The following is a 25693-nucleotide window of genomic DNA, read 5'->3' as shown; positions in this document are numbered from 1 at the left end:
TCTTCGCTGTTAAGATGTGTCACTGATAGGATGAGCGGACATTGGGTCGCCTCCTCTCACTGAGGTCGCGGCTAACAATGCAAAAGTTGACATGTCAAAAAAACGACAGACTGACTCCACCACCCAAACTCCATTCTTGTGTATTTTGTGACATGCTATGGTAAAAAAAAAAAACCCACCTCTAGAAAGACCTGAGCAATGCACATACATTTTGAACTGTGCTTTACAAAAAGTACACAAGAAGGGGCAAATATTAATATTGTTAGGTACATTCTAGATAATTCACAGGACACTACAGTTTAGAACTTTGGGATAAGTATTTTTTTGTTAATAAACTGTCTAGCTAGGAGATAAGTCATAAAATGTTCATAACTATAAAAAAAATCAATACAGACATCTTGGAAGTTTACTGTTTTCTATTATCTTTTGTTCTCTCATATTCGTCAAATACAGAATTACATTAAACCGAATAGCAATGATAAAAAAAATGCATTGTTAAGCAGATTCTATTTCTATAAATTATATTCAGTGTGCATCACTTTAGTACCTTGCAAGTATATACTGTACAGCTACTCAGTACTAGTGCTACACAGTAGAAGAGATACAGAAATCTGTGGATTCTGCATTTTTTAATAGCATAACCAGAGCTGTGGAAGATATCTATTTCTGTTCCAGAGGGAGGAAACAGAAGTTGCAGAGAGACAAGGATTGCAGGATAGAGAGAGAAAAGAAAAGAGAAAAGATGACATAAGAGACTCATCCTGTGATCATTAAATGAAGAAGATTCTAAGAGAATTACGCAGATCTTCTAAGAAGGGAAGATTAGTCAGTACGTCTTGCATAACCTACATGTAATTTCTTGATAGCTAAATTCAGGCTGGCGAACCTGAGAATGAGGTCAGCAGCCTTGCCCCAGCTTCTCCAACTCTCTATTTGCTCTGAGCAAAGACAATTGTTACAGTCACAGAGGTCATTTGTGTCTATCCTTTTCCTCTGTAGGGTAAAAACACCCAATTCCCCAGGGTCTCATTTCCATCATCTTTAAAACACATCTGGGTTCAAAAGTTTAATGTGATACTAAAAGCTCTATTTATTCATGAGATCATTTAAATTTTCCGAGCAAGGCCTACTATTTTAGGTCTACAGTATTAGATAAGATGAAATATTAAAACATTTCGAGTGCAATATTTTTTCACTGTGTACACTCAAAGCTATCAAAGCTGAAATAACACCTATCAGAGAAAATCCCTGTGTTGTCTGTGTCCAACAGAGCTGAGTGCTGTTAGAGTACAGCAATCACTGATCTCATATTTATTATCCTTTAAAAGATAAATGCATTCCCGACTCTAAGTTAGGATCGCTGTATGTTTCCCTGACAAAGTACTTCATTTCAATCACCTCCATATCTGTCTCAGTTGATGGGCACACATAGTGAATGATGGCTCCAGGTGTTTTCTACCCTCTCAACATGAAGGCTGTTTTAAAAAGGTCCTCCTAGACATTTCTCCATATACAGTGGAAAGCAATTTCTCCCTGAAAAAAAAGTACAATATGGTAGACGTACAAACTAAATGAAAACAGCTGAGTGTAATTAAAGACTGAACAAAATTAAGCTTTGCTTGGTAATTGGTCAAAGTATTACTAGTTGTGTAAATATTGGCATACTAACAGTTGATGGTTGATTGTAATCCATGTGGACTAACTAGTTACATGCCAAATTTTCTAAAGGAAAACAAAACTTAAATAATACTGTAAAATATACATGAGTGTCAGTTGGTACTACCCAGCAAACAGGGGACTTCCCCCGGACATTGCGAACGTCCCTTTAGGTCCGCAGTACGTCCGCTTTGTAACGTTCGCTGGCGAACGTTCTGAGCACGTCCGCATTAAGGTCCTTTTTTTGACGTTCGCTGGCGGACTTTTTGGCGACGTCCGGATTTGGTCCGATTTGTAACGTTCGCTGGCGGACGTTCTGAGGATGTCCGCATGTCCTCTTTTTGACTTTCGCTGGTGGACGTTCGGAGGACGTTTATTTTTGCATTCTATTTATTTGTTTTCTATTTATTATATATTCAACAAAAAAGGTCTCTAAACTTGCTCTATTCTTTTTCTATTCTGTTTTCTATTTATTATATAATTAGCAACAACAACAAAAAAAACTTGCCACATATATTGCCTTAGGCTAACTAAGACTTGTCATATCACTTCCATATCATAAAAAAGCCTCTGCTAAATTACTAAATTGTAAATGTAATAGATTTTAACTAATTGTATAATAAAGTTAATGTTCAAATTTAAAAACTTTCATTTCTGGAAAAAGAAAACAGGAGTGACTTCTGTAATTAAAGATTAGGCTACTATAGCCTACTATTGAAGGTTAAAATTAACTGATATTTATACAAACGCTTAAATTATTCTGATTGAAGTTTTATAATACTAAAGTTATACTACAATTCGTTTTTTAAATATAAACATTTAAATAGTGGCTGTCATAAAAGCTTGACGGATTTTTTCCAACAATAAATTACTAACGAGTAAATAGTCACCGAAGATGTTTTTTTTTTTTTTTTTACTGAGGTAAATGTGAGGTTACATGCAGGGGCGGACTTTGCCATTAGGCAAAGGTAGGCAGTTGCCTTGGGCCCCGAGCTGCAAGGGGGCCCCCTCAAAAAAATTTGGTCGAGGTGATTTTTTTTTTTTTTTTTACTGTGTGGCAAATGTCAAATATTCTCTGAAAAGTCATCAGAATACTATAGAATATATTTTATGGAAACTGGCGCCTCCCTCACCACACTGTTGGACTATTCCATTATTTCACGTCGCATCTGCTGCAGAACTGCGGAAGTGATTGAAGAAATATTCTATATTTCGTGCTACAGCGTACATTCTGTCAGATACATTCTGGCGCCTCCGTCTCAATACTGTACAACGCAGCATACATCCACATCAAATGATAACTCAGTGGCAGAGTTCCACTCACGCAGGGGCGTAATTTCCATTGAGGACGCACTTTTCAAAATCCCGTTTGTGTCCTCCTACTTTCAAATGGCTTTGTTAAAGTAATCTCTTGTATTTTAACATGCTCAGCGCCGTCGAGAGTTTTGCGCGATTGTTAAAACCAAAAGTAAAACGCGCACGCACATTCAAAAGCTATTTTAATACCTCAGGTTTAGAGAGTGACTTCCCAATGAGCGCAAATTAGGCTACATAAAATATCTAGGCTGTTATTAGTATGTGAGCAGATAATAAGATGATAATGTTGTCTATAGTTCTGTATCATGCTTGAAAAATTCGGTCTCTATTTGCAATTTGAATATTAACAGGGTAGCCTACTTTGATTATGGCTGCATTTGTCAACACCACTAAGAACGAACTGTGTCGTTTATTTTTTGTCATTTCTACTGTAGATTGTTTAAAAATGCAGTGGCTGCCTCTAATTTAAATGGCTCTAATAGAGAAATTAACCAGCTTGTTCATGTACTCATGTTTACATTCATTTTTGTCCATTGCTTAAGGCGTAAAATAAATTTATTTAAAGGCTTTCAGAATTAGCCCATTTGCTTGTAAAACATCGACAATCAGAATCGGCCATGAATACTCAAGATCGGTGCATCGTGCATTACTAAAAACAAATTGGGTGCTCCTAATTTTTTTTTTTTGGTGCTCCTAACTTTTTGAACGTGGGGGCACCAGTGCTACCAAGTAAAAAAGTTAATTTCAAGCCCTGTGCAGGTAACAGCACTTCCGTGTTCACTTTTGGCCATTATAGTAATGACGAAGACTGTAATACAGCATTTTACATTTATGTGTCCATATTGATCATTTACATCAGGGATCACCAAACTCGGTCCTGGAGGGCCGGTGTCCTGCAGAGTTTAGCTCCAACTTGCCTCAACACAGCTGCCTGGAAGTTTCAAGTATACCTATTAAGACCTTGATTAGCTGGTTTAGGTGTGTTTGATTAGGGTTGTAGCTAAACTCTGTAGGACACCGGCCCTCCAGGACCGAGTGTGGTGACCCCTGATTTACATGATTTATGTCGTGTGTTTCTTCTCGCTTTAGTAAAACAAGATAGAAGACTATAAACAACTTTTCCAATTTAGGCAGCAGCAAACAGATCTAGTTAGGAGATTCTGCTTGGAAACCAAGGTAAATAGAACAAATGGCAACTCTTCCTTGTGAATACATAATAAATATTATTGCACAGGTAATATATTATGAGAATACGATTTAACAGTTTTACAAGGAGGAACAAAATATGTAGAGGGCCCCATTTCTGTGTTTGCCTTGGGCCCCAAAATGGCTAAATCCGCCCCTGGTTACATGACATTGTTTACAAGCGGTTATACTGACGTCTTTCCGCGGTTCAAACACTGACTGAGCGATTACATGAGACAGCATAGGGATTTCGGTAAGTTCTACTCTTTCTTTTAACACACCTTTGGATGTTTATCCATGTTTATTCCGTGCTGAAACTGGTATTGAAGTGGAGACGTCAAGTTCATCAGTTCAAGTGCCGCTTCTATTGAACGGAGGCGCAACAGCGATCTGTCACTCACTCCACATTAAACAGCGCCAAAATGGCATTTGAAATCTGAGACTTTGTTTCACATCAGAAGTAACAAAGGACAACGCTTATTGCCATTTATTAGATTGGACATGCAGTGTTCTGTTCATTAACTGAAAACAGGCTAGACTAATTGATTCTTGGGATTTAAAGGAACTGTATGTAAGAAATTTATTTCAGTTAATCATAAAATGGCCTTAGACATTAAGAAATCATGTTCATTTCAAATACTTATCACTGACAACAGTGGTCCGGCCAGGATATTGTCATTTAAAAGTGAGAGTTGCAGCCCACGACTGATGCTATTGTTGTCATTTTGTGTTTTGGTCTGAGGCTCCACCCTCCAGCTATCTACTAATCACGAAGTCAGTAGAGTTTCGTCCTCCAGGTTGCCAGCTCAGCTGCAGTTACGAACGTGTCGGATAAAACATGTATAACGTTACGAAACCTAAAAGCCTCGTTATGAATCCGAAATACGTCGTGACAAAGTCCGAAATAAAACAAGGATTTGTATAGGAGATGCCTTTGAAAGATGCAGACGGCTGAAAACGGAGAAGAATTTGAAGACAGACGCCATCGTTGCTGATTTTCTCCTGGACAGGTAGTTTGGCTAACTTTGCTTCCGTACACAGTGGTTTTTCCACGGTCGGCCGTGCTAAATGCGTTCATAAAAAACTTTATATCGCACCACTAGCAGGGTATGAAAACAATCTATGTTCCGACTGAAATGTGGTATTACAGTACATCTTTACAAAGTATTTCGCTAATCGCCATTAGTACATTTTTGCGATACATAATTACTTCGCAAAACATCTCTCGTGAAGCATAAACATAATTAACAGAAGAAAAAAATTACTGTGTAGGACTCGTCACTTGCCATTGGAAGCTCCTTGTAGCAGCCTATGTTCCTGCTGAATACTGCAGCTTAGCTGGCAACCTCGAGTCAGGGGGAGGGGACACACCGTTCTACAGTATTTTGAAAGTGATTGCAGTACCAGTTTTGGCCACAATCCTACATACGGTTCCTTTAAGAATCAATGTCGCTTCATTAAAATGAGAATTGATTAAAATAGAAGTCTATATTTTTTTACCTAGCCCTTAGGGATAGTATGTGAATTGAGACGTGGCACAGGAATCCTCTTACCTAGGTGTTTAGAATGACCCAGTGTTAATTATTTTAAGTTTGTAAAGTCCTTTCAATAATTAATATCTGGAGCTGAAGCCTTTAGCACACCCTAAGGTTTAATCAGCTTCTTGTACAGCGTCGGTTCCTGGCTTGACTATGCTCATTGTCTTATTCTGGGAATCATCTAGGCATGTATATGCAAAATAAGACCCTAGTTGCATATTTATCTAGTTAGAAATTTGCTTTGATGTTTATACATTTGATGTTCCTTGTGTTTGTAATTGTCACAGGCTCTCCTTGGCATTTATGTAAGTCCAAGTTTAGCAAGTATGTATTCTTGGCTAGTTACCCTTTTAACATACAACATACATATTGTACATCGCAAGAACATAAGACTAGTTCCATATCATGCAGGCCTCAGCAAAGTTTATGAACTATGAAAAGAGGGGCTAACCTTGAAAACAAGATGCAGAGAACCCAGCCGGTACATAAATAAATAAAAGTATCTGTTTGACAGTAGAAAGCTTTTGGCATACCCCTGGCCACCCCCATGTAGCTGAAGGGAAGACTAATGAGAGCATCATCAATATGGATGTCACAATGACTAGACTGCTTTCACTGCCCCTGACATGACTTGTGCGCCTGTGTCTGTGTAGCTGGCTTTTTCTAAAGCCTCAAAAAAAAAAAAACTCTCACAACAACAGGAAAACATACGACATGCCATTGCTGTAGCCATGGATACAAGAAGAGCCTCAACATTAGCCACAGGGATTTGGAGAAAACTCTTTCAAAACTGTCAATCAACTTGTGAAGTCGCAGCTTGTTACAGATGGCAAAGTTTAATATATATTCCTGAACATAAAATATTTTTTATAACATAATAAATTGATATAATCAAGGGCTTGTGCAAGGAAAAAATACTATGATACATTATACATACTAATAAATTCTCTCTTCGCTTCCCCACCTTGTTGAAATGCCATCCTGGTCTGTTTTGTGATTATTTGGTTTGGAATGAGCTGGAAACATATGCTGTTTTTGGGATGAATTTCATAGGTCATTCCTGGAAACACACAGAGGTTGCTGACTGACAGCGCCAACACTGATCTCATCTTGTGTCTTATTGCTTTGCGCTTCTACAGGCCAAGGTTCGATTATTCAGAAACCTTCCACTGAGTCTCCCCTAAGCTCTAAACCCAACTTCTTAATTACAGTCGACATAACCCATTTAATCCCATTCTAATTAATACGGGACTCAGCATGCAGTAGTATTGGGGGGAGAAGGGCAATGAAAATTAGACACAGACTACAATCAGGGAGAGAGCAAACTCGGTCAGAGAGCTGAAAGGACAATTACAGTATCTGTCGTGGTAGAACAAAAGAGTAACAGTTTAATTCACATTGTAAAACCGCCGTGTCAGGCGAAGCCTCCTACACAGCTTACCGGGTATTTTTCCTATTCAACATCATGCATAATGGTGCCAAAATAAAGGAGATTACAGATTAGTCAAATGCTAGATTCATATGCAAATGATCATACTGTATGTTTATGAATGCTTCTATATGCATCGTTCATTATCCAGCACGCTCCCTCTACCCTCTGTGGTTTGGCAATGCGGAAAGCCTAAGATCGATTCAGCAGAGAGTTTACTTTACGAAATGCATGATGCCTTTAGTCTCTGGTTCTGGTCCATTTAAAATAAGCCACTTTATTGTGACAGTAAAATTTTGAGCAAGCAACACTACCATTCAAGTTTGTATTCGGTAAGATTTTCAAATGTTTTTGGAGGGGGGGGGGGGGGGGGGGAAGCATCTATCATAGGATTACTCAACTTCCAAAATAAAAATTTTCTGATAATTTATCTTTATGAAAGATGTTCATATCTTTCTTTAAGAAATTAAGTTTTTTGAGGAAAATATTCCAGAATTTTTCTCCATATAGTAGACTTCAATGGCGCTCAACGGATTAAAGGTTAAATTAAGCAGTTTCAGTAGAATCAAATGGCTCTACACAATCCCAGGTGAGGAATAAAGGTCTTATCTAGTGAAACGATTGGTTATTAAAAAAAAAATTAGAATTTATATGCTTTTTTTTTTTTTTTTCACCTCAAATGCTCGTCTTGTCTAGCTCTGCGATGCACATGTGTACTCTGTGCACTCGGGTTCAAGACAGGGTATGACAGAAAACTCCCATCTCACTTTCTCCTCCAACTTTAAAATTGTCCTACATTGATGCAGAAGTACCGAACTAATGTTTATAAAGTAAACATGCAAGGTCAAACGCCCTTTACAAAAAAAAGGTAAAACCGTGATGTAGGGCGATTTTGAATGAGATGGGAGTTTTTCGACATACCCTGTCTTGAACCAGAGTGCACAGGGTATGCATGCGCATCACAGAGCTAGACAAGACAAGCATTTAAGCATTTAAATAATTTTTTTTTTTAAGAAAATGATCATTTCGCTAGATAAGACCCTTATTCCTCAGCTCGTTAAGAGCCCTCTGAAGATGCATTTTTAACCTTTAATCTGTTGAGCACTATTGAAGTCGACTATATGGAGAAAAATCCTGGAATGTTTTCCTCAAAAAACTTAATTTCTTTGTGACTGAAGAAATAAAGACATGAATATCTTGGATGACATGGGGGTGAGTAAATTATCAGGACATTTTTACTCTTGAAGTGGAGTAATCCTATAAGTCTTTCTTTCTTCAGTCAAAAATAAATTAAGGTTTTTGATTAAAACATTCCAGGAAGTTGCAGTTTCAATGCAGCTTCAAAGGGCTCTACATGATCCAAGCCAAGGAATAAGGGTCTTATCTAGCAAAACAATCGGTCACTTTCTAAAAAAAAAAAAAAAAAAAAAAAGTATATACACTGGTACTGTTTTTTTTTTTTTTTAGAAAATAACAGACAGTTTTACTAGATAAGACCCTTATTCCTCGGCTGGGATCGTGTAGAGCCCTTTGAAGCTGCACTGAAACTGCAGTTTGGACCTTCAACCTGTTGGCTCCTATTAAAGTCCACTATATAGAGAAAAATCTTGGAATATTTTCCTCAAAAACCTTAATTTCTTTGCGACTGGAGAAAAAAAGAAATCTTGGATGACTTAGGAGTGAACAAATTATCAGTTTGTATTCTGGAAGTGACCTAATCCTTTAATTTGATCAGAAATACTATAAAAGCAGTAAAATATTAAAATGTAATCACAATTTTAAAAAACAAGGTCAAGGGTTACTAGAAAGCTACAGGCAGGTGAGTTTTTAAACAAGGTTGGAGCAAAACTATGCAGAATTGTGGCTTTCCAGGACTGGCATTGGGGCTACAATTCGCACAGGCTCACCAAAATTGGATAACAGAAGATTGGAATAAGGTTGCCTGGTCTGATGAGTCTCAATTTCTGCTGCAACATTCAGATGGTAGGGTCAGAATTTGGCGTAAACAACATGAAAGCATGGATCCATCCTGCTTTGTATCAACATTTCAGGCTAGTGATGGTGGTGTAATGGTGTGGGGGATATTTTCTTGGCACTCTTTGGGCCACTCAGTACCAACTGAGCATCGTTCTTCATGCCACAGCCTACCAAATATTCTTGCTGACCATGCCCATCCTTTTATGACCACAGTGTACCCATCTTGTGATGGATACTTCCAGCAGGATGATGTGGAATGTCGCAAAGCTCAAATCATCTCAAACTGATTTACTGAACACGACAGTGAGCTCACTATAATCAGTTGGCCTCCACAGTCACCAGATCTCAATCCAGTTGGGCACCTTTGGGTTGTGGTGGAACGGGAGATTGGCATCATGGATATGCAACCGACAAATCTGCAGAAAACTGTGTGATGCTATCATGCCACTAAAGACCAAAATCTCTGAGGAATATTTCCAGCACCTTGTTGAATCTATGCCCCAAATTGAAGCAAAATTGGGTTTAGCCTGGTACTTGCAAGGTACTCACTTGTGAGTGTATATACGTATCTCAAACTGTGTACTTTCAGGCACCCCGCTAGCCGGAATAAACCTCCCTAGATAACTAACACCTCACCCTCATATAAGTGGAATATCTATTCCACTTATATAGTTGGTGTCAGCGGGTTTAGGAGCTTCAGCACTGAATGACATTTGACAAGCTCAAGCAAGACTTTCAGTTCTGTTCTCACAGAGTGATTCACAGACTAGAACTAAAACTAGAGGAATATGAGGTTGGAAAAGAGCCAAACGCTTCCCTCCCTTAGGGATCAGCTCTCAAACAAGCGTAAAGCACATAGATTAGATAGTGGGTGATGTAGCACCACAATAATGACTCATTCAGTGCTAACTAACGTTAATCAATGCTGGCAGCTAGGGTGAAGATCCAGCTCTTTAAATGGCATTTACATTGCATATTAAGCCTTGAAAGGCTAACCTGGAAGAAAGAAACTGAGAGAGGCACGCTGAAATGAAGGATAAAATTGCATCAGTTTAGCTATAATGAAATTGCATCTTCACGTGCTTTGTTGCCACCACCCAAAAGCCTGTTTAAGCCTTCGATAATGCAATTTCCTGCCAACCTCACCGCCTCAGAGAGATGTGATTTTCACTTGAAACAAGAAAGAAACAGAAACAATGTAATTTTTCTGTGAAATAAAAAAACCCACAATACTTTAAGGACAATGCACCAATTGTGAGATTCCCAATGGACTGACATGGCAGCAGCACAAAACAAGTCTAAGTCAGGCCTTTACTGGCTTCATTTTGAATCAAAGAACTGCAAAAACATTCCATTTTGTTTTTCATTCTGATGAAAACATTTGTGACATGAAGACATCCGTTTTTTCAAACGCCTGGGTGAAAAGAGAAATAAATACGTGGGATTGAAGAATTAAAGAATAAAATTAACAAGTATTAGTACAGAAATTGCACTATAATTATAGGGCTGGGTAAAAAATATCAGTTCTCATTTTTATGAAACGATATTGATAATGAACGGAACATTTTAAGCGCACCCTGCATCCAATAAAACGCTTTGTGCTTGTTACTTTTGATATAACAAAGTCTCAGATTTTAGATTCTGTCCATAAATACCATTTTGGCGCTGTTTAATGTGGAGTGGGAGCTGATCATCTCCTCCGCTTTAAAACTAATTTCAGCGCGAAAAAACATGAATAAACATCCAAAGGTGTTTTATAAGAAAGAGTACAACTCACCATTTTCTGTCATATGTAATCGCTCTATCAGTGTTTCAACCACGGAAAGATGCTTGTAGACAACGGCTTGTAAACAATGTCAGGTAACGTCACATTGACCTCAGAAGAAACATATATGGTAACATATTTAGTCAGATAGAAAAAAAACTCTAGAGAGGAGCATTTTGCTAAATACATGCACAATGTAATATGCCGATTATAATTTTTACTGTTCTTCTGTGTTTCATTTATGTTTGAATAAATCCGTCACGTTTTTATGACAGCCAACATTTGAACTGTTTATATTTCAAAAAACAAATTGGAGTACAAATATAATTATGTAATTGTAACTTTATTATTATAAAAACTTTGTATATAAATAAGTTCATTTTAACCTGCAATATAATAGTAATGTAGCGCCATCTGACTCTCTTGTGTATTTTACAGCAGTAGTCAAGAGATTTTTCTTTCCTTGAGAAAATTTGGCATGTACCTTACCTGATATCCAAAATAATTTATATTAAATCGAATCACAAGCTTGTGAATCAGAATCTAATTGAATCGTAAAATTTGTGTCAAAACCCACCCCTTCTATATTATAGATATATAAAACTATTTCTTACAATTATAAAATTGCATATTGCATGGATTTGTAACAAAGAGGTTATCTGATACCTTGAGAAGTCTTTCTTGCCACTGACAGTTTGACTGGCACAGTATTCAATGGACTTAAAATCGGACTTGGGTACAGACTGAAATCTGCCATTTTTCCTCAGTGCAATTGGAGGAAAATGACATCCACAAGATAGGATCCATGCAAAGTCCCAAGCCCTCTATTAGTGACTATACTGAGCTGTGATGTGAAAGAAAGACAGGAAAAAATATCCCTCCATTTCACGCTTTTAAGGGCCCAAAAATAGAAGCTGGCAATGGTAAAACATCTACAGCACTATATGTTCCCTCAATCACCCAATAATCCCAGTAACATTCTTGACCCTCCACTGTAGCTTACTTTGTCTAATCTGGCAGCTGAAAGAAACTAAAGCATTTCCTGGACAGACTTGATCAATAAACAGAACTGAACTGATTGAAAGCAAGCGTATTCTTCAAATTACATTTTGATAACTGCTCTGTCAGTTTGAACATTTTATATAAAATGAGAGGAAAAGAGAGGTTGTACTTTTTTAAAAAGGCATGGAAATAGTCGAACAGCAGCTGTATAGCTAAAAAGGTAAATCTGGTTGTGTCAGAAAAACCTCTTTCCATCAAATTCTGCAATACACCATTTCATACGCATTTCTAATCAGAGCCTGTAGACCCGGGGACATTTCAGAAACATAATGCCTCATGTTAAAAGCTATTCTCTGCAACCATTACCCTATAAATCTGTGCACTGCCTTGTTTGATAGAACGTCAAGCGAACAATAAGGTGGAAACTAATGGAACCAGCTGACAAATGTTGCTGATAGAGATTCAAATTCAAAACTCTAACGATCAAGAAATAAAATGCAAAAATTGTAGCATCGCTGTGTAAAAGGAAACTGTTTAACATTTCAAAAACATTATATATAGGTTTGATGGAAAACGTTTTGAATGAAGCTTCAACATTTTTCTTAAGTTCTATTTTTAGTCTTCATATGTGTCACAGTGATACTACAAGGAAATAACTCAGTATGCAATGCTCTACGAGACTCAAACACGCAGTGGATTCTGCGAATGCTCAGCAGATGTTGCCACGGCAGAAGTGTTATCATGCCATATGTGCAACTGTCTAGCCCAGTGTGCTTTATTCCGAGACTGACTCAGAGAGGAACTGACTTACCTTTTAACATCCTCTCTTTGCAGCCAGTTCCCACAGCTAAACACACATGCACACACACACTACACAAAAAAACACACACAGCTATATACATACATATAAACAGATAGAGTAGAGCTGCACAATATGCTCAAGACCACAGCTGTATCTTCCTGAGATTCAATGAATTTTTATTTGTATTTCCCTAAGCTGCCATCGTGGGTGGTATAGCGCAATATTGAAATAAAATCAATTTGTATTATTATTCCAAATACCGTCTTATTTTTGTTAAACAATGTCCCAGATTTATGTCATCCACCCAGATTGCTCAAGATGATGCTTTTAGACGTTTGGTAAAAGGCTCATTGTAAGTGTTACACTTGAAATTACTGTTAGATGATGCTTACCATCTTCTCACAGTTTCTTGTTTATGGATTCCCATTTCTGCCACATTATGAGATAAAAGTCAATTACACCAAAAGGAATTGTCACAGACCACTTGACATTACAGTTATGAACTTTTATGTACATTTTGACTTATAATTATGATAAAAAAAGTGTGCAAATAATGTTTTATGTTGCAGAAATGCATTTGTCTTTGTGAACCAAGTCCTGTGGCCTAAGAATTTTGCAAAACATAATATTATTTATGTAAAGATCTCTGATTTTCCTCAAAAATATTAAATCTGAGTTAATTTTTAGATGGATCAAAAGTATTTGAAGCCAAAAGACATTAAATCAGCATGCTTCTGCAAAATTTGTAACATTTCACTGCCGCTTATGAATTAAAGGATTAGTTCACATCCAGAATAGAAATTCCCTGATTAATGTACTCACCCCCATGTCATCCAAGATCATGTCTTTCTTTCTTTCTTTCATCAAAAAGAAATGAAAGTTTTTGAAGAAAACATTCCAGGATTTTTCTCCATATAGTAGACTTTATTGGTGGCCTATGGGTTGAAGGTCCAAGTTGCTGTTTCAATGCAGCTTTAAAGGGCTCTACATGATCCCAGACAAGGAATAATGACCTCATCTAGCGAAAATATTGGTCTTTTTAAAAAAACAAAAACAAAAAAAATGTATATACTTTTTAACCACAAAGGCTCTTCTTGCATCGCTGTGATGCACTTCTACGACTTTATCCATTACGTAATCACGTTGGAAAGGTCACGTGTGGTTAGTGTCGTAGGGTTAGTTTTAGAGTAGGGTGAAAAATTCATCTCATGAGTCTCAAGTGAGTCTTCAAAATCATCAGACATCATTGTTTTACCTTTTTTGTAAAAGGTGTTTGATTTTCTTTGCACTTTTGTAGGGCTGTCCCCGAATAGTCGAAGATTCGATGCATCGATATGCGGAGCCTGATTCGACCACCGATCTCACAGTCGAATCTTCGCGGGTGAAACGAGCATCATACCATTTTGGCAATATGGGGGTGCTCAATGTCTAATTGCACACAGAACTACTGGTTTTGTACGGTTATATTACGTTATATACAGCCTTTGATTATGATAATGCAGTAAAAACAAAAGTGAAAAGAAAGAAGCGTTCAATAAATATTTTTAACGTGTTTGTGAATAAATCTAACCACCCCTGTGACAGATTTAATTTTCACTTGCCCTGATCCATGATGAGATGCGGACCATCTTGACGGCAGGGATTAGGCGGCGATCACACCGACCGAACGCGTTTTTGCAATTGGAGGCGCCTCTTTTGAATGGTTTTCTGTTGGCAGTGAGCGTTCTGCGCTCTGTTTATGCGCGCCTCGCGTTTTTGCAGGAGCGCTCTGAGCGCCTAAAGTTGAAAAAAAAAAATCAACTCTGAGCGGAAAAACGCCCAACGCCATTCGCGTTCTTTTCCACTGTCCAATCGAATGAATGGAGAGGCGGGCCTTCTGTTGTGATGGCGAAAGTTTACCGTTGCTTAAGAAGTCCGGAGACTGCAAGAAATGGAGGAGAAACCTTTGGTGTCTATCGTGGGTAACCAGGAGCTTTATTATTTAGGGTTTCTGCTAATATGACAGTTTACTTAACAGCAAAAAACTAAGATTTTAGAGCGTTCGCGCTATAATCCTTTGATTTGACTGACAGGACAGCTGTTTTTCGGTCGTTGCTTTGCAAAAAAGGCAGTGCTGTGCGCCTCGCGTTTTTAGAACTAAAAGACGCGTTCTGTGTTTTTATTTAAACCTAAATAAGTTCGTCTGTCAGTTGGCAGGCAGTTTTGGTCGCTTTATTAAAAGTTGTTGCTGTGTGCAGTGTGTAAAATAAAATAAAAACTGTTTTACCCTCCTGCTGACTATAGTGTCGTGCCCCTCCCAACCCATTCACACACGCACACACATAGGCCTAGATGATTCGACTATCGGTCGACTATAGAAAGATTCGAAAATTCTGATTCGACTATGAAAATTCATAGTCGGGGACAGCCCTACACTTTTGCCTACGTCATGTGTGCATGATTATATAATGCTTGAGGTCGAGCTAGTGCAAGAAAAACATTTGTGGTTGAAAAGTAAATTAATTTACTTTTTTTTTTTTGAAAATTACAGATCGTTTCACTAGATAAGACCCTCATTTTTTGGCTGAGATTGTGTAGAGCCCTTTGAAACTGCCATTTGGAATTTCAACCCACCATTGAAGTCCACTATATGGAGAAAAATCCTGGAACGTTTCCTCAAGAAACTTAATTTCCTTTTGACTGAAGAAAGAAAGAAATTAACATCTTGAATGACATGGGGGTGGGTAAAATACCAGGAAATTTTTATTCTGGACTAAAAAAAGATCTTTGGCAATTGAATATTCTAAGAAATGTACGAAAACAAGGAAATAAGCAAAGGCATTCTGGTTTCTGAGTGACTGCTCCATTGCCCAGTGTTGCCTGTGACATTTCATGGCTGCTGGAGGTAATCAGAACTCTTTGCCAAATTCATTTCCTCCACCTCCAGCATTCCAGCTATTCCATGTAGTAGTGTGGTGATATGCATGCTCAACTTCACTCACTGATAATGTGCATTCAAGAAGTGCAGCAGACATGATGAACAAACAAATGGGCAAATTACAATTATTGATCCATTTGTCACATTTTGCATATCCCACAATTCCAATTTTTACTGCAAATAGAGCAAAAGTGAACCTACAGCAGCTGATGCTAATCAAAGCACTACAGAAGTTGTCTCATGATGCAAATTGTCTCCTTTTTTCTTTTAAAACGAAAGCTGTTATGAGATCAGTGATCATCAGTCGGATTGTTTGTTCCCTTAGAACAATCTTCAAATATTTCTTCAGAAATGTTCTAATATTTGAACATGTAACTAGTGCACAAAATGTCACTGAAACAAATTCTCAAGTAAAGTTTGATGGTACATTTCTTTTTACTGTACAATGGTTGTTAGTCCCAGTCACAGAACATGTACAGATAAGCAACCATCTGATCATCCTATACAGGTCTTCATCAAGTGTTTGTATTGGGCAAAAAAATAAATAAATATCTACAGGGCAACATGACTAAGTATTCTCAAATATAACCTCTACAGATATATGCCTATATAGCCTATATGGTATTCTTGTATGATCAATTAACAATCAAATAGATTAAAGTGAAGTTATGATTTACAGCAAATTATTTATCCACGTCTAAATTAATACTAAATACAGTTTCAGAAGGGTTGTGTCTTACAGGGTAGCATTTTTGCATAAAGTTAAACTGCTGAGCATAAATTGGGAAAATGTATCTTGTCACTTCACTTACTTTAAGTACTTGCACAAATAGTACTAATATAGCTTGTAGCTCTGTAGTGGATTGTGATAGCAATGATTAATTAGATCAGAGCTGAAATGGTCAAATAAAAAAAATGGGAACTGATTAAATCACATCTAATGCATACACAGAGATTACATAAACTCTCTCCTTGCAACCAGACGTAAGATTTTCCATCTGATGCAAACAAAGAGTGAATGAACACAGAGCTGAATCATAAAGCCTGGAAACACCCACAACGGTAACGCTTTCTGTGTCCTACTCTATATCTGTGCACTGTATAATGCATTATAGAGATCTTCCTTTTTATAAAGGTATTCACATTCATACTGTAAAAAACTGTAACCACAATTAATATTTAACTTTGACTATTAACCTTTAAAGAGAAAAAATTAAACTCATTGTTATTGGTGATCAATATTTAAGTAAGCTTTATAATGTTATAAGTGTGGTCACAATTATTTACAACATAAATGTGACCCTGGACCACAAAACCAATCTTAAGAGACGTGTGTATATTTGTAGCAATAGCCAAAAATACACTGTATGGGTCAAAATAATAGATTTTTCTTTTATGGCAAAAATCATTAGGATATTAAGTAAAGACCATGTCCCATGAAGATATTTTGCACATTTACTATCGTAAATATATCAAAACCTAATTTTTTATTAGTAATATGCATTGCTAAGAACTTTATTTGTACAACTTTAAAGGCAGTTTTCTCAATATTTTGATGTTTTTGCACCATCAGATTCCAGAATTTCAAATAGTTGTATCTCGGCCAAATATTGTCCTATCCTAACAAACCATACATCAGTGGAAAGCTTATGACTGGTTTTGTGGAATGTGATTATAAGGTGCACTGAAAGCCATTATTAATACCATTATAACATTATTTAAATACAGTCATCATAGAAAGTAGTTTTGTGCAAATGTTTGTATTTAAATTTTATATGCAGACTTTGGCGGGTCTAAATTTTCCAACCTAATCTCATGACGAAAAAGTATCTGTGGGAACTTTTTCGCAAGATGTGAAATACATACCGCCATGTACGTATCATGACACATTCAATGTGAAATGTCCACTGAGTGGCGCTAAAAGAGTTCATTTTTTCCCCCCACCGAAACAGATGAATGTACAAATGGTACGTTTTATGTAACGGTTTTGTGCGTCATCACAGTTCTGCCTTGAAATGTCCATTGAATGGCACTATAACTCTAATGCTCCTTGAAGTTTTAAAAATAACATACCATCTACACTACACCTAAATCTACTCGATAGTATGAACAAAAACAAACGTGACTTAAGCATGCCGTTTTAGCTTGTTTTTCGATCTCTCATCTTTCAGCTCTTTCATTGTGAGTCATGTTTTTCATGGGATTCGTATTTACACAGTAAGTGCAATTCCAAAACATATGGAGCTTTAATTATAACGGTGTACAAAACCGTTTACAAGTGCTCGCTGTTTTACCGCCTCTAGTGTTCATTTCTGTTGGAAACTGCAGTGATATGTGTTTATTGGTACGTATTTCGTGTCTTGCAAAAAAGTCCACACAGGTATGTTTTCGTTGTGAGATCATGTAGCAATTTTCAACATGAAAATGAATAGATGAGTATATGCACAATATTATTTTAGATTATCTGAATATGGTAAATGATGTAAATTATTTGATTTTTAGAATTCTAAACAATTCAACAATTTTGGGCCACAGAGGACCCCTTTCAGAAAATGCCTCAAAAATGAGAAGGTCATAATTCAAACTGTGCATCAATAAATAATATAAGCAGATCTGCATCTTTTTTATTTAAAAAAAAGGATTCTTCTATAGTTTTCTGAATTTTTGGCAAATATAAACAGGTTTTCAAAAAAACCTCTCTCTTATCACAAAGCAGCAGTAGCACCATAGCAGTGTGATAGACCTGTAAATGATCAGATGTTCCCATGGTTTATCTTCTCTGTACCTCTCCTGGATGTAAAGCTTAGTCCCTCAGGATGGACCAGGTACACAAAGTTTAAGTCTTCATGAAGAACAGATGTGTCATTCAAAACACAAACACACACACACACACACACACACACACACACACACACACACACACACACACACACACACACACAATCGTAAACTGCAGACACACCCAAAGTCTTTTTGCTGCCCCGTGTCGAGGGAACGTTTATGTGTTCCAGCGAAGTCCGATGTGAGTTGCGAGGAGGTAGCACATGCCTATTGTGCAGGTCATCAGCATCATGGGAAATCCCAACCTGTGAAACGGAGCACAGCGAGAATTCATATTATGAAAATTGAACCTTAGAAAGTCTATAAATCCCACTCTGTTAGAAGGGGAAATGCAATGTTAAGCTTTTGGGGAAAGAATCTGCTGATGCTTGGTGCTTTTTCCTAATGAAAGACTGAATTCTTGTGTTCCACTGAAAGTTCATCCCTCAACATCACCTAGCATCTCTCTCTGTTTCATTTCGACTCCTCCTTTGTTGCTCGTATGATGATTTCTGAGCAGTTTTGCATTATTCCCTCTTCAGTAGTGCATTTGTTTATGTCTGTTTCTGTGTGTGTGTGGGATTCGATTCTGAACAGCAGGGGTCTCGATGCACTCCTGCTGAGGAGCGTGGCAGGCACGTTACCTGCTTCATCGAAGTGGTATTAAAGTGTGAGTCTTTAAACATTACGGCAGAGTCAAACGCAGGGGACAACAGCATTAAAGTATGATCTCCAGGCATTAACGGTGAAGTCAAAGGATGGAGACGCAATAGACTGATGATACTTGTCCCCCCATTTAACGTAAGCTGCTTTCCTCAAAGCCGTCAACTCTCAGAGACATGTGGACTGTCCCTGTTGTGTTTGCTTGTGAAAGCATCCATCTGGAGAGTGGAATTACCATTGTAATTACAACTGGACACTGGCCTAATCGCCACACTCGATCGGCATCCATCAGTGCCCTTCTGACCCTCGGTTCAACATGCTGCGTCTCATCTGTCCATGAGGATTATACTACATGGCATCCAACCTCACATATTATCAGCAGAAGAACTGCACATGGACACTATGTTGAGTAAATCAGTACAAAAGAATCAACAGATTATAAAGAGAAGTGGACAGATTATAAAAGGAAAATGGACAATAGCACCCAGAAAACATACCGAGAACTATATAATCGGTTTTCAAAATGTCTGAGCCCACCCCTCCCTTTATCAAAAACAAAAAACAATATAAATGAGATTCTGTGCTATTAACTCACCCTGATGCCATTTCAAAAGTGTACTATTATTTTTTTGTGAAACACAAAAGCAGAACGCTTTAAAGCATTTATATTTTGCTCTTGTTTCATATAACCAAGTTCATGGCTGGCTGTAAAAAATGACTGAAATGAATGAAACAAACAAAAAGTTAATGTCTTTTGAAGCCATACAATAGCTTTGTGCAGGGAAAACGCAAAAATCTATGTCTCTTTTTAGTGAGCCATTACGTTGAATGTTGCTGTGATTGAATTATTGGAACATATCAGGAAATGATTCAATCTTTTGAACAAGTTATTTTAAATACATAAGTTGATTCAGTTGACAATTCAGGCTCAACAATGGCTGTATCCGAAAACCTAGGCAGCTGACTTTACAGGCAGCATTTGCACACAAAGGCTCTGATTTTGGACATGCTTCTGAGGCAGCATAACTGTTTAATGATCTACAACAAAATAGAAAGAGCTTTGGTGATAGCTAAGTGAATATTTAATACTGATTACTCGCTAGAAATAGTATCAAATTTGCAAAAAGTCAGAAACATACATTTAAACACAAGCTGACCACTAAAAGCAACTTTCAGATGCCATTTTCATTTTTTTGCTCAATCGTCACGGAATAGAACTCACAGGATTGTGGAATATCAAGACGGAAGTGAAGGATACATCTATGCTGCCAGTTGTTAGTAATCGGATCGTATTTTGGCCATCGGATTGGATCAAGTCTTGAAAATGGGTTGTTCAAAAGAAAAAAGGATTCTGAATTTGGATTAGATGACAAAATCCATTCTTACTGTAGCTTTGATCTGGATTAATTCCTCAGTTTGTGTTGTTCAAAAACGTTTTAGTAAGATTGTCGATTTCAGGAACAAAATGTATTAAAACTTTAAAACTGGTCCAAAAAATACAACATTTTTTCCCCCACCTAATTATCATGTCCCTTTAGGAGCTCTGTAGAGCACTAGTAATCCAGATTTGGAATACTGAAAAAGTGTGTATCTTGATCAGGGTGATCTAATCCAATTTTGCTTTGAAAAAGCAGCACAAAAGATTAGTTACTTGATCCTGGATAGCAAAACATGGGATTTCCAAATCCTCATCATTTTGATCCAGATGAATTTTTTTGAACAACTTGCCCTAGAAAAAGGTATCTCAAGAGGCAAAAAATTGAAGCTAACATTGGATTTGATTGGATTGGATGCTTTGATGCTTTTCTACCTTGAAATGTGTCCTCTGAAGGCAGCATTTTCCAGTTTGTGTTCACGAATCAGAATGATTTGTTCTTGAATCGAAGTGATTTGTTCATGAACTGGAATTACCTCTTTGATTCAATTATCTAGTTTCAGCAGTTCTCCATTTAACAGCTCACCGGAGGGGAAGATTAAGATTATCAGCGAATTATGAATTAAATTAATTTTAAATATTGTACACAAGTCATATGGACTACATTTGCAGTACTGTATATCTAACAGATTTCTAAGATTAAAGACCCATATGAGGATTCTATATAATAAGGGGTTCAAGTGCGTAGTGTAATTGTTAGAATGGCCAAGAATCAGCAATCTCCACATAAAACTCATGGTGCAGACCAAACTGTAAGTCGTAGAAACTTGCAAGGATAGTAGTACTCACACCGCCGACAACTTCACCAAGGCTCGCCCCAATCGGCCTGACAGGGCCGCTACAGCAATCAAAAGTACGAAATTGATCATAACTCCTAAACCTGTCCACTGCAAGCTCAATTATCTTATGTCATTGGAATCCTTGGCTCACGCCGGACAAAACGCATGCCTTAGATTCAATTGGGAGCTTGGCGAAAAAGTTGTACTTTTTCTAAAAGGCGTGGCCACTTTTAGTAAAATGCCTATAACTCCTGAACAGAATAATATATCTACGCCAAACTCAGAACACTTATGTAAGACCTCAGTTTAAGGTCACAGGACAAAAATTGCAAAGCTTGGCCTCTTGGTAGAGCTATAAGAGAAACAAAAAATGGCTATACCTACGCAACCATTTGTCCTATCAACATAAAAAAAAATTACTGAGCATGTTCTTGGACCAAAGTGCCACAAGTGTCTATAAGGACATCTGCATATCTCAAAAAAAAAAAAAAAAAAAAACATGGGCACCATCAGCCAATAAAGTTTGAGCACCTATTAGGCAAGGTTAATGGAGGCCCCAAAGGTCTGTGAGAAATTTTAAATAAATTGGCCACTGGGGGGTGATATTGCATTTTTCAAGGGCCTAAGGACCATTCTACATTGTGCGTTTTTTTTGCACATACATGCGATATTTGTATCATAAGATAGAACTCCTAATTCCAGACAACTTTGCCTCTAGAACCACTGCTGTCAATAAAATTGTTTGACAAATGATTGAGATGTAAAAAACCTACTTTTGCAAACTAGTCCTAGGTTTTTTGTTCAATCTGGAAAAAAAACACAGCAATAAACTTGTCTGTATTCTGCAAGTAAATAATTACCAAAAAATGTTGAAATATACCCTTTGGGAAGCTATAACGGGGTCGTTTAGAGAACTCACAACTTCACAAAACCTGGTGAGCACATATGACAGGTGATTCTAAACAAGCATGCTAAGTAGTTTTAAGGATATCGGACCGCAGCTGACACTATAACAGTTATAACCGTTAAAAAAAACATCATATTTCTATGGCAAATTACTTTTATTTGCAAAAATGCTTTTTTTCAGTCATTGCTTTAGGCATGCTAAACAATATGTAATGTCTTTTTCGAAATTTGCTTAAATGCCTTGAACCCTGGCAATCACTGCTTGCAGCTACATTTGTCATTATATCATTTTACAGACCTTAGTCAGCCATTTTGAACTTAACACTGATAAAAAAAATTTTTACAATAGCATACACTGTATAAAAGTCCTAGATCATGTAATTTTTACAACTTTCAAAACCGTTTCATGGAGTTTTTGTCTACTGGAAGTTTTGTCATCTAAACAATATGCTGTTAAACAACAGTGCAATTCATTAATCGCACTGTACTTCTATCCCTTACAGCCTATTTATACTATAGACCTTAGCCACAGATATTATAATATTGGTATATGAGTGGACCATATAAAACTTGTTTGAATTTACACACTGCACCTTTAAGTAACAAATCTGTGTGTTTTTGCTCCACAACCTGCTGATCTCAGTCGCCCTTTTCTTTTTACAGAACACTAAAAATCCACATGCAATTTTAATAATTTCTGTTCTGCTAGTATATAAAAGAGTCAGATCTTGTTGCCGAATAAAAAGTCCCGTAGAAAGGGATTCTGGAATGAATAAATGAGTGAAAGAGCTGCTGAGAGGACAAAGCACTTGTGAGAATGAAAGCTCTGGACATCCATTTAGGCCAAGTGCATACCTTCAGCAGCCCAGTGAATACTGACTGAGTGCATGGGTAAATACAGAGCATTTGGGGCATAGATAAATCAACAAGCTCAAAAGAGCAAGTGGCCACTGATTGAGAAGATGAAGAAAAGCAAATAGATGATAAAAAGAGTGAAAAAAACAAAACAAGTAAATGAGACAGAGAGGGAGAAACAAATTTTTGAAAATCGCAGTCTTAAACCAATCAACTCTTGCCATAAAAAGTGCTGATATAAAGCTGATATGTCCCTTAAAGGAATAGTTCACTCCCAAAATTATATTAAATTAAAATGTATTCAGGCCATCCAAGATGCAAATTAGTTTGTTTCTTTATTGAAACAGATTTGGAGAAATGTATCATTACATCATTTGCTCACCATTGAATCCTCTGCAGTGAATGGGTGCCGTCAGAATGAGAGTCCAAACAGCTGATAAAAACATTACAGTAATCTACAAGTAATTCACATCAACTAATGCTGTATGGATCGAAAAGCTGCAAGTTTGTAATAAATAAATTCATTATTTAAACATTTTAAAATTCAACCCAAGTAATATTGTCAGAAATACACACTAATCAAAGACCATTTAAAAGCAAACAAAGTCTAAACGGTTCTAAACCAATGTTTGTGGATTTTGATGTAAGAGAACAGGGGATGGACTTTTTCACTGGAGGAAGAATTATTGTGAATTACAGTATGGACTAATATTTTAGGCAGAAGCAATGGTTTAAAGTTAGCACACCATAATGATGGATTTGTTTCTTACAAATACACAGCTTTTTGCTTAACAAGATGTTATTTAATGAACTGGGATCAAATGGATTACTTGTGGTGTTTTTATCAGCTGTTTGGACTTCTGACGGCACCCATTCACTGCAGAGGATCCATTACAAAATTTCTACATGTTCCAAAGAAGAAACCCACTCATCTGCACCTGGGATGGCCTGGGATTGAGTACATTTTCAGCAAATATTCAGGAAAATGCTGCTAGCAACTCCAAGTTTAATTCCCAGGGATATCATGAACTGATAAAATGTACTTCTTAAGTGCAGTGTAAGTTGTTTTGAAAATGTATGCCAAATGCATAAATGTAAAATGTAAAGAAAAATGAACTACAGCCAAAAAAGTGTAAGAGCCAATAGAGAAAGAGACTGTCAAAGCACACAAATCCAGACAGAAAATGAGACATGAGGGTAATGCAATCCCACATGGAACAGTGTCCTCCAGCACTTCCTGTCTTCTACTTCATCTCTTTCTAACACTCTCTAAAATTAGATGATTGGAAAGCACATATTTTAAGGCCTATTATGTAAGTATGGCGAAGATCACAGCTGGTCCAGGGAACAAACCAGGTGTTCAGTATCCGGAAGGCAGGTGGGGAGGCTAAACGCTGGATTGCAGAAGGAACAGGTGTGTATTATCTGTATAAGGCATTGGTGTGACATACATCAAAGCGGGTACATGTGCCACGGGTGTGATGGCAGGTCAGGTGGCTAATGTGCAATTTGAGTGATGTGAATGAAGCAGCCAGGTGCCTGATTCATATGTAGTGAAGTGGACAAATCGATGTGCACCGAAACACAGGGTTTCGAGGGTGCGAGCTGTACAACTTGAAAAGCGGCTCCACATGTGGTTTGTTAAACTGGCTGAATAAATAGCACATTAAATGGCACTAAGTACTGCATAAACCACCCTAACATGAAAGTCATGCTTTTTTCTTCTCTAACAGCTTAATGAAAGGAAGAGTAATGTGACTTAAAGTCTTACAACAGTCCATTACGACCGTTTGGAGGACAAAGATGACTCCAACATGCATATTGAGGCAGTCTTTCAAGCTATTCAATGCATGACATTCACATTTATTCATTTAGCAGATGTTTTATCTAAAGTGACACAATGATCTTTTTTATACTACAGGGACAATCGGAGTCGGTAACCTGAGTTTAAATACCTTACTCAAGGGCACAAGGATGAGAACTCATTAATTGTGCCTTCTTAGTTTAATTCTACAATGTTTAAATTACAAGCTCAGATATTTTACCACTTCTTTCATCACAACACCTACACTGCCATTCAAAAGTTTGGGATCAGTAAGATTTTTAATGTTTTTAAAGTTTCTTATGCTCATCAATGGTTTTTTTTTTGTGTTTATTTGATTAAAAATACACCCAAAAAAATAATATTGAGAAATATTATTAAGATGTAAAATAATGTATTTTTATTTTACCTGTGATCTAATATGCTGATTTATTATCAGTGCTGGAAACAGCTGTGCTGCTTAATATTTTTTTGATAAATAAAAAGTAAAAGAAAAACAGCATTTATTTAAATTAGAAATCTTTTCTACCAATATACACTACCGTTCATGTTTGGGGTCTGTCTTTTAAAAAAAAAAAAAAAATATTCAGCACTTTTATTCAGCAAGGATGTGTTAAATTGATAAAAAGTTATAGCAAAGACTTATATGGTTAGAAAGGGTTTATATTTTGAATAAATGGTGTTCTTTTTAACTTCTTATTCATCAAAGAATCTTGAAAAATATATCACAGGTTCCAAAAAATGGCTGATAAAAATTCAGCTTTGCATCATAGGAATAAACTAGATAAAAAAAGTTCGTCAAGACAAGCTTTGAAGTTGGCTTGA

At 37.0% G+C, this 25693-nt stretch overlaps 1 protein-coding gene across 1 annotated transcript in view; it reads right to left on the bottom strand.

Moving 5' to 3' along the window:
- Window positions 1-16021: 16021 nt before the first annotated feature.
- oca2 (oculocutaneous albinism II) overlaps window positions 16022-25693 on the bottom strand; it is a 137164-nt gene continuing 127492 nt past the window's right edge. Inside the window, exon 21 of the mRNA XM_073852556.1 lies at window positions 16022-18674. Within this exon, the coding sequence (XP_073708657.1) occupies window positions 18587-18674 (88 nt within the window). The 3' untranslated portion in view covers window positions 16022-18586. The remainder of the gene's footprint in view (window positions 18675-25693) is intronic.

This window comes from Garra rufa, chromosome 12 (assembly GCF_049309525.1).
Source record: "Garra rufa chromosome 12, GarRuf1.0, whole genome shotgun sequence".
NCBI lineage: Eukaryota > Metazoa > Chordata > Actinopteri > Cypriniformes > Cyprinidae > Garra > Garra rufa.
The sequence above is the reverse complement of the archived record's forward strand: the minus strand, read 5'-3'. Positions and strand labels throughout refer to the sequence as shown.